This window comes from Hydra vulgaris, chromosome 01, assembly GCF_038396675.1.
Source record: "Hydra vulgaris chromosome 01, alternate assembly HydraT2T_AEP".
NCBI lineage: Eukaryota > Metazoa > Cnidaria > Hydrozoa > Anthoathecata > Hydridae > Hydra > Hydra vulgaris.
The window spans coordinates 45,994,773-46,005,709 of NC_088920.1; the positions used below are offsets into that span (position 1 = coordinate 45,994,773).

At 24.9% G+C, this 10,937-nt stretch overlaps 1 protein-coding gene across 1 annotated transcript in view; it reads right to left on the reverse strand.

The window, feature by feature from the left end:
- Positions 1–7,678, reverse strand: part of LOC100200478 (uncharacterized) — a 157,007-nt gene extending 149,329 nt beyond the window's left edge. Inside the window, exons 1-5 of the mRNA XM_065788338.1 lie at positions 7,482–7,678; positions 6,430–6,535; positions 1,797–1,884; positions 1,456–1,644; positions 1,180–1,343 (exon numbers count right to left, since the gene is read on the reverse strand). Of these exons, the coding sequence (XP_065644410.1) occupies positions 1,180–1,343; positions 1,456–1,644; positions 1,797–1,884; positions 6,430–6,535; positions 7,482–7,551 (617 nt within the window). The 5' untranslated portion in view covers positions 7,552–7,678. The remainder of the gene's footprint in view (positions 1–1,179; positions 1,344–1,455; positions 1,645–1,796; positions 1,885–6,429; positions 6,536–7,481) is intronic.
- Positions 7,679–10,937: the final 3,259 nt, after the last annotated feature.

Consider the following 10,937-nt stretch of genomic DNA (forward strand, 5'->3'; position numbering starts at 1 on the left):
CTAAAATTAAAAATGTTTTTTAAAATCATGTTGTAAATCATTTAATTCCAATGCACAAGCTAAACCAAAAATTGTACTTGAAATTATTATTTTTTATTTCAATCTAAAAAAAAACATTTTTCAAGATTGAAATAATAAATAAAAAACTCAAAACAAAATTTTTATAAATGTTTCAATATCATGTGCAGGAAGAAAATGAGAAAGAAAACTTTCTATGACTAAAAGTGATTTATTGATTGCTAAAATGAAATAAGTTCTTGTACCAACACTAACTTTAAAAATTGTAAACTAAATTGATGAGTATAAAATTTTTAATGATTTTTTTGTTTTTGTTTACATTAGTGTAGTAGTTGAAAATGTTTTTACAAGTTACATTATTATAATATCGTACTATCGTGTATTGTGTTTTATATAGTGTAAAAAGTTGTAAAGTACTGTAAAAAATCATTGGCTAAATACAGTTAAAATGTGGACATTTTATATCAGCCCAAAAATATTGTTAACAATATTTATTCAATATTTTATTGCTTTAACTACAGCACCGAATTACCATTAATGATTGCTTTTAAATTATTCCTATAATAATTGCTCCTCAGCATATTTGTGAGATTTAGACAATAACACATGCAATGATTTTAAGATTTGAAAAAAATAAAACATAACCTTATTAAGCTAGAAATAACCAAGTCTCTTTTAGAATACTTTTAGAATATAAAACTAGCATAAGCAAAGAAGTTTTTTTTACTTTTTTTTTCTTTATATAACTGATGACTAACAATGGTGATAGACAATCAGATTAGGTTTCAGATTACATAAAAAACTTATAACTGATTGTTTTGTTCAACTTTTTAAATAAATTTTCTTTTTTAAATTTTGTAAATAAAATTTATCTTTAATATTATTAACAGAACAAACATTGGTAGCAGATGAATTTATTTTATCTGAAGTGTTACTATTCTGAATAAAATATTTTTACTAATAATTATTAAAAAACAAACACGCGTTTTAAAATACAAATCTGTTTAAAACTATGTATGGATGCTAGAAGAATGGGCTCTAATATATTAATAAAAAATATAAGTTTATTAGCAATATATTGTTGTAATAAATAAAAATTATAACATAATATAATAATAATTATAATATAATAAAAAATATATAAACAGACACAAAAAATACCTATATCCAATCGGACAAGGCAAACACTGAATTGAAGCCTCTGAACTATAAAATCCATCAGCACAACTCTGGCAAGTTGTTGTTCCGTTGTATGAATATTCTCCAGCACTACATGCATCACACTTTTGTGATATGATATTTGGTATAAAACCACCTTGACAGTGCTACATAATTATTAAATTTAAACATTAAACAAGTTTTATTGAAAAAATATGTGTTTTTTTAGTATTAAACACAATTATATTTTGAACATATATCAAATAATGATTAATTTACCTGTGGTAAAGCATCAGTTGCACTACAAACAAATCCTGGCGGACAGGAATTGCAAGATGCTTGTCCTAGAACTGAATATGTTCCGAATTTGCATAAATCTATTGTCCCATTTAACTGACATTTATAACCAGCTGGACAAAGAGTGCAATTTACAGCACCTAATAAACTATATGTACCATTTGAACAGCTCTATAAAAAAATTAAAGGAATATATTTCATACTTAAAAAATTTTTTCATACTTATAAAAATAATAAAAGAAGTACTACTAACTAAATTGAATAAAAAACTTATGAAAAATTTTTTTTCATAAGGTTTTTAAACCACTTTTAAAATCATTTACTTGGCATGTATGATTGGAAACAGCTGAAATTGCAGAGCTGAAAGTGCCAGCAATACAGGGTTGAGCAGGATTAGACAAACCTTCACAACTAAAATAAAATACAGGGTTGAGCAGGATTGGACAAACCTTCACAACTAAAACCAATAAACTAATAGTTAGCCAAAATAACCATATAAAAATAGAAGCAAAATGCAATAATAAAAATTTTTAAATAAACATTCTTGTACAAGAACTAGGAATTGTAAAAAAACTTTTATGGTATAAAAATTTTGTACAACAACAGCAAAAATTTGAAAAATCTCGAAAAGTAACTGATAGATATTTATATTGTGACAAAATCAGAGGCATTAGGTCATTTTAAATTTTTTTTAAAGGCTTCAATAAATATTTTTACTAAAAGTATAGCTTAACTAAAAAACATTAAAAAAAACTTCTTTATATCTTTCTTATATCTTTATATATATATATATATATATATATATATATATATATATATATATATATATATATATATATATATATATATATATATATATATATATATATATATATATATATATATATATATATATATATATATATATATATATATATATATATATATATATATATAATTATAATTAAATTTTAGAAAAAACAACTTTTAATGGAACTGATAGGCATGAAACTTTAAGTTCCATTAAAAGTTGTTTTTTCTAAAATCTAATTATAAAACACTCTGTTTTTGAAAAAATATCTATTTTCTTAAATATTGAGCACTCTACAACAATCAAGAGCTTAGTATTTTTAATACTAAATCATACAACAGCAATATATATATATATATATATATATATATATATATATATATATATATATATATATATATATTTTCAATATATATATATATATATATATATATATATATATATATATATATATATATATATATATATATACATATATATATATATATATATATATATATATATATATATATATATACATATATATATATATATATATATATATATATATGTGTGTGTGTATGTATTTTAAATTGTTAAGTCATTTTATGAATTTTAAATCATTATTTTTTTAAATGTTTAAATCATTATTAATATCAAATAATTATTGAAGTTTATTTTTATTATTTTTTAATTATTTTTGAAAACTCACTTTCCCAAGGCTGCTATTATTGTTGGCATTTATAATCTTTTTTATAACCAGATTTAACTCATGATGTCATTTTCATATTCATTAAATTAATTTTAACATAATGATTTTGAAACCATAAAATAAACTTTATGATAATAACCTTGGTTTTATAACTAAATTCAGTTGAATATGTGGTTTCCTAAAAATTGTTACATGTTTTTTTTTTTTGCTTATAATTTCTAAACTTCCTACTTTTGGTGGAAAAGTTTAGAAATTATAAGCAAAAAAAAACACGAAGTTATGCCACTAGTTTCCACTGGTGGCATAATTTAAATATGTAATAGACTCTGGTCACTAACAAACAAAAAGATCATGGTCACAGCATTAATTAAAAACTATAGATCCCAAATATGAGTCAAAATCAATAAAATTATTCAAATTACTGAAATAAATTTACAGCAAACTTAGTTTTAATTTAATTCCTTATTTAATTATGTGTTTGCATAAATTTTTTTATTTTGCCATAATTTGTTATAAAAAGAGCTTTTAGTATTTAATTTTTGTTTAGATGTGGAAACAGTCTATAAAAATCCAAGCAACCACACAAGAAAATCAACCAATGTTAAGTCTTGTAAAAAAAAAATTAATTTTTATCTAGTTTATAATAACGTTATTTTTGTAATGCATAATATAGAAATTAAATCTTTAATTACAGTAAAATCAACCAGAGAAATTTTGTTGTCAGTACATAACTTTTTAATTTTATTGTCAGTACTAACCTGTTTAATTTTGACACAATCATATACATATGTTACATAAAAGTATCAGACAAAATGATAATAAAAACAATACATAAGTATTACTTTTGGTAAAATGACTTTAGTGAAATGAATTTATAAATGCATAATGCTTAAAAACAGTATTTAAGATGTAAATAACAACTATCGGTTGAACACAATGAAATGCAGCACCCTTTAATTGTTAATTATTCAAAAACTACTTTTTTTGATTATTTTCCACACAGAAGTGTGTAAGGTAATAAATTTTAGTTATCATTGTTATCAGATTAAAATGAGTTTTATCACAAATATTAGGTCAAAAAAAAGTTTTAAAAGTCTTTTTTCAAAATCTTTTAGTAACAAGTTGACATTTTAAAACTGACAGTTGTTTTTTAAAAGAAAGGATTTAAAGTTTAATAAAAAGCAAAACCTGTCATTCCATAAAAGCAAATCCATGTCATTCAAAGACAGATCTTGTGAGAAAATTTAAATGCAGCCAAGCATTTAATAGAAAAAGTACTTAAATCTCAAGAACAAAAAATATATCATAAAAACAAAACTCCAAAGCATTTCATAGGTGGAAAAAGCAATTTCTCATTCATAAAAAATTTATAAATTTTGAAACCAAGAAAAATTGTGCAAAATTGAAGAAAATTAAACCTATTGAAAAATAGCTTTTCACAATTGTCAGGCAAGCAATATTTTTATTAGTCAAAAGGTACATGTCGCCAAAAAATTCAAGTTTATTCAAACTGAGAAATTTGCTTCTAAGTTTTTTATATGGCAAGTAATCCGCTGGTTTGAAAAGTACACCATACATTTCTTGTAAAACTTTGAATGCAGAACAAATTGTTCTGAGTAGCAAGTTATTGAAATTTATTGGTCAATTATAAAAGGAATCGAAAATATAATTGGTTTTTCCTTTTCAATTCCTTTTATAATTGGTCAATTATAAAAGGAATTGAAAAGCAAGCAATTTACTTCAGATTAAAAAAAATTCAAAGCAAGGTCCATCAGATGATGTCAAGTACTCCCAAAAATATTCATTTTTTATCTAAGTATTCAATAAAAAATATAAAAAATTGTTGAAATACAAATAAGTTGAAAAACAAATAATTCAATTGGTTTCATTGTTTTAAAAAAAAATCTGAAGTAGTTTTCGAATAATTAACAAGTGAGGAATATACACCACACCAAATAAGTAGAGCAAATGATGCAAAAAACTTTAACCATCTAATATTTGAATGTGCATTTAAGAGAGCAGAGCAGAATACAGGTTTAAAACAATTTTCCTTACCAAATCATGTTATAGAAATGAAAAATAAATGGAAACAAAACACCATCATAACACATAAACATAAGAGATTATAACACCAAAGTTATACTGAGGAGTGGCACCGTTATACTGAGTTGCACTCTTCAAAAATGAGTATGGTGCTACTTATTAACAGTCAATTACTTAAGTACTAATTTCTGTTTTAATTATTAGATTTTAGATTTTTTGATGATACCAATTAGGAAGTGACCGGGGCCCCGGTCCTGACTAAAAATGAGACTTTTTGTAAACCCGGCCCCGGCAAAATTATAAGATTTAGCAGGGGTTAATAGCCCAGGCTAAAAAAAAATGTATAATATTTTATATATTATAATTTTATACTTGCATTTACTACTTATTAAATACTGGGATATATTTGAAGACTTAAAAAGTTTCAGGTTGTGTAAAAAAGGAAAACATGAAGATGGGTAAGAGTTATAAGTTTTTTTTGATGCGCAAGGAAAAAAACTAGATTAAAAAAAGTTTTTATAGCATGAAAGGACAGATACAGTAAAAGGAAGCAACTTGTTGAATAAGAAGCTAACTAAGAATAAGTTTTGGTTTATCGTAATAGAGATGATAGCTCGTTTGAGCATTAACCATGATTAGAGAAACAGCATAAAAGAGGAAGGCTAAAGCCTGGTAATGATGATGATGATGATTATAATCATGATGATGATGATGATGACAATGACAATGACGATGATGATGACAATAATGATGATGATTATGATGATGATGATAATGATAACGATGACGATAATAATGATGATAATGATCATGATCATTATCATGATGGTAATGATGATTATGATGAACATGCAAATCATAATATTTATATATACATATATATACAAAATATAACATAAATTTTGAATTAAAAAAATATACTTTAGGACGTATAAATAATTATGCAGCCCTGGCCCCAACCCGGCCCCAGCCCTGGCTATATTTTATCAAAGCTGGCCCCAGTCAAATACTAACCCGGTCGCTTTCTAATACCAATAAGATTAGTCTCCTAGCCATAAAGTTTGCGATGGTTACTATTTAGATAAAGAATACTGTTGATTATAATGATGCATGAACTTTGATGTGAACAAAAAGAGTTGATAAAGTGACTTGCTGTTTATTCATATTTAAAATAATTAGCAAAGTAGTTGAAAGCTAAGGATTTGGGTTGGGGAAAGTAGTATGTACGTTCAAACATAGACATTAGCTGCCCACTTCCTTAGTCTGTGTATGTACTGAACTGCTGCATAATGCCATATGAGATCACCAGTTTTGTGATCTTTCATACTGAAGTATATATAAAAAATATGTGAAAGACAATTTAAAACGTTTGAAATTAGTAAATTAAAAATAAAAATGAATTAAAAAAATAAAATATGTGTTAAATGCTTACTAATAACCAGGAGGACAAGTTTGGCATCCTTTATTACTCCAATATTGACCAGCAGAGCAATTTTGAAAAGTACACGAGCAATCTACTTCACAGTTACATCCAAATACTGAAAACAGTAAGATAAATACTCATAATATGACTTTAAGTTAACACAGCATGAACCTTTTACAATATTAAGAGGTTACCGTTCAATAAATCATGTTTCAAATTTTATCATTGTTTGTTTTTTTATATTTATAGCTTGATAAAACTTTTATTTGATTTAAAACAAGAAGAATAAAAAAAGTGGTTTTTAGTGCCAATTATTTTGTTAGGTAAGAATTATTCAAATCAGCACACAAAAACAAAAATGTTCACGCATGGTTATGATAATCAACTCTCTGTGCATTTTTTTTTTTTTTTGTCTGTCTATTTATGTTTTACAAAGCTTTTTTTTTTATATTTCACAGTGAAACCAAAAACAAAAAATTTAGTTAAAATAGCAGTAATTTTTTTAAAGATTTTTTTTTAAATATTAAACTAAAAGAACTTGCAAACTTTTGCGAAAAAATACAGAACTAAAATTATTGTCACTAACAACAACATAAAAAAGAACAACAGTACAAGTATATTTATTTGTTTAAATAAACTATTCAAATAAAATTTTACAATTTAAAAACAAATATAATTAACATTACTGCTGTTAAAATATTTAATAAAAATATATATATATTGAAAAGAATGGCTTTTCTGGTAAAGAAAATTAATCAAAGAAGTGGCACCAAACATTGACAAAATTTGACAAATAATAAATTAAAAAAAAAAAAGTTACATAGTTATTACAAGAAACCTGAGTGCGTTATAAGATTTGAATCAAAAAGATAAAAAAAAAAAAAAAACAAGAGCTAGATGTCAGAGATAAAAGAACAACAAAAGTATATTTATACTAATGTGAAAAATGGTGCTTAAATACACCGTATAAACCACATTTGTATTGAACAAAACATTAAGAGAATTTTAAAACATAAAAATAAATTTAAGTGTAAAAATTGTTATTTTATTTCTATGCTAACCTGAACCGGAACATAAAACACCATAATAAATGGCTGATGCAAATAAAAAAGGTATGGCTTTTTTCATCATCTAATTTTCGATTTTAGAATGAGGAAAATATAGCAGGTACATACTAAGTTGCTTTTAAAGCAAACTTAACTATAATGATACTTAACTATATATCTAAACAACTCTATAATGTATTAAATCTGCTTTCTTAATACACATTAAACTTTTATTTCCGAGAAATCGCAGCTAATTTAAGATACAAGACGAAAGTTTCTTGAAAGTTTCTCTTTATAAAAAATTTAGATACTTCCGTTCGTTATATATATGAATTCAATAAATTAATGTTTGACTTGGAAACACTGATGTTAGATAAGCAGAAAAAAGAAAAACTAAATAAAATATATATTTTAACATAGAAAATAAGTTTGCTAAAAAAATATTAAATGCTAATTAAATAATACATATGAAAAAAATGTATTTGACAAAAAAAATGTAGTTGACGAAATAATAAATTTAAAAAAAAAAAAAGAGGTAAATACTTTTTAACTGTTAATTATTACCATTATATTATTTATTATGTATTGTAAGCAAAATATAATAAACAATAAAAAACCAAAACATTAACAATTATATACAAAACTTTATATCAAAAATTATATTCGTAAGTTTTTTTTATTATTATTTGCTACTAATTTATTATTTATTATATTTGCTTAAATGGGTAAATTATTTATTATAATAAAGCTAATGGTAACTTAATATTTAAATATTTGAAGAATAAGTTTACTTCGAAAAAAAAATTTTTTATTTGAAACAAAAAAAAGTAAATTGTTTTTTTTGATTTATAATCCATTAATTCAAAAACCTACGAATTACTCAGTGTGGCAAAGCTTCACACTATACATCTTTTTCTTGTACGATGTTTTTAAATTCCGAATTAACTAATTTTTGAAGCAGTTTCTTGTCCCCCCCCTCCCCTCCTTCCTTCCCTATTCCTTCTTTTTTCTTTTTTTTTGTTTAGCAATGCTCCCCAAAAATTAATTAAAATAATCTTCTTTTTAATTTTAACAAATTTACGTCAAAAGCACATTTTTTATTTCATATTCGAACAAATTTAAAACCAAGTTGATGGTATTGCTTTGATTGCTTACCTATTCGTCTGTAACTTTTGAAAAAAAAGTAAATCAAGTCTATTAATGCAAATGTTATGCGAGTTTTACAAATTTTTACCATTTCTTATCACTTATCACGTTCGTCATCAGAATATCTATTATTACAATTACTAAGGGTACATAACATATCCTAGCCTAAGGTAGAAATTTCTATACACATCTTTCAAATCTGTTAACTGTTACAAAACGTGTTTAGTGGTTAAGAACAATGACTTATAATTGAATTTCAGTGGCATCAAGCTTACAAAGCTTGAAGGCTCCAGTAAAATTGAGCTTATTTTTAGGGAGAAAATGCCCTAACAACCACGTTAAATATTTAGTATCTCCGTTGCTAAGAAAAAAATGATACATAGTGTTCTAATAAAATGCTTATATCTAAAGAAAGATAAATTATTCAGCTCTGAAACTTTGGCTAAACGTTCTTTGATTAATTCGACACATATTTTATGCAAAATTGAAAAACTTTTTGGTGTTGTACCACCTTTTGGTGTTGTACCAAAATAAATTCTCTGTCGCCGATTAATTGCTTAAGTTTGTACACCAGACCAGATTTACTTGGTTGCTAATTTTTAAACTTTTACAACTTTTATTTATCAGATGAAATCTGACGCTGTGTATAATTTGATACGCATATATTTTAGTCGAACTTATAGATGCTTACGTATTATAAATTACATGGGCTTTTTTGATTTTTTTTTTTTTGAGTTTTTTAGGAGATGCGCTATCCAGTTATTATGAAGATCAGTGAGCGCAAATTGTTATGAGATTATTATGTGGACACACATTTCTCCGAAAAAAATATAAATTTTTTAATAACGTAAGTCAATACGCGGACAAAAACTATTTTGTGATATTGGGCAACGTATTTTTTTTTAGATATCAAGGAGAATAGTTAGACTTTCAAGTCTTTTGATGATGGCGAACGGTTCATTCATCTACGTTTGCATATTTTTTGGTGAACTATATAGTTCACCAAAACATATGCAAATAAAGCAAACAAATAAAAAACTCGATAGCTATCGAGCTTTTTGTCTGTTTGCTCTAAACTAAAAATAGAAGCGCAAATAAGTGATGAAACTGAATCCTCAATGCAACTGAGGCATAGAACAAACAAACTCGTAAAAAAAAAAAAAAAAAAGCCGATAATTTTAAACAAATCCGATAGATTGTTAGTGGAAAACCGAACGTCTTTTTATTTATTGGTATTTAAATTATGCAAACCAAGAATTCGTAAATAATGGCAAAATATTTTTAACAACCGAAGCGTCTGTTATAACAGTTTTGCAGGAGATATATCAATATAACAATAAATTAAAAGTAACTTATGTTACTTTTAAATTATTGTTATAAAAATTAAAAAAACCAAATGTCAATTAAAGTTTATTACTGATATAAAAACGAAACGAATTTGAAAATGTAAGTAATTTGTTTATACCTATATAGTCTACCGCCTCTGTTTTTTAATCGTTTACGCATTCTGAATGGAATAAATTATTTTTTCAAGATGGCCGAATAAGTCCCAAGTATTTCAAAAAATGATACTAAATACCGAAAACAGTTTTTTGAATGGGCTAAAAGTTACGATTATTTATGTGAAAAGAACTTTTGTAGAAAAATTAACACTACCATAGTTTATCTGAATCTAACGTGACATTATTGTTGAACATACTCATTTAGGTGTGGTATTGAAAATAATAACTTCAATTTTCATAAAAAAATGATTTTTCATGAATAATTTTCCCAAATGTCTGATTAGAAATGTTATGGCCTACTTAAATTTAAGTAGGCCATGGAAATGTCAAGTTACATTCATTAAAAACAAACACCAATACGTGCTTTTATGAAAAAATCAAATCCATAGACTTATCTATAGCCAAGCCACGAGGTACTTTATGTTGAAAATTACATCTTTTCTAAATAAAACGACGCTTAACGATTTGTTATAGTCGCATTATTTTTACCAGATTATGATAGTGGTTAAAATAATCTTTCCTTACATACCAGATATGCCATACTTTTTGATGAAAAAACTTACATATATTGTAATTGAAAAAACTAATATTTTTGTTCGGAAAAACGTGTAAATGCCTTATTTGTATTGAATCGCCGACCTATGCTATTTTACTCACATTAAAGGGCATACCGATTTACTATTTGAAGATGATTACTAATGAATCTCCTTATATAGCAACAATTGTTCCATTTCAGATCTCATACGTTGTCAGAGACTGAAAATCGGGCTGCTCCAGCTTCAAAGCAAAAGCTTTTAAATCACCAAAATCCTAGTCATCTTTT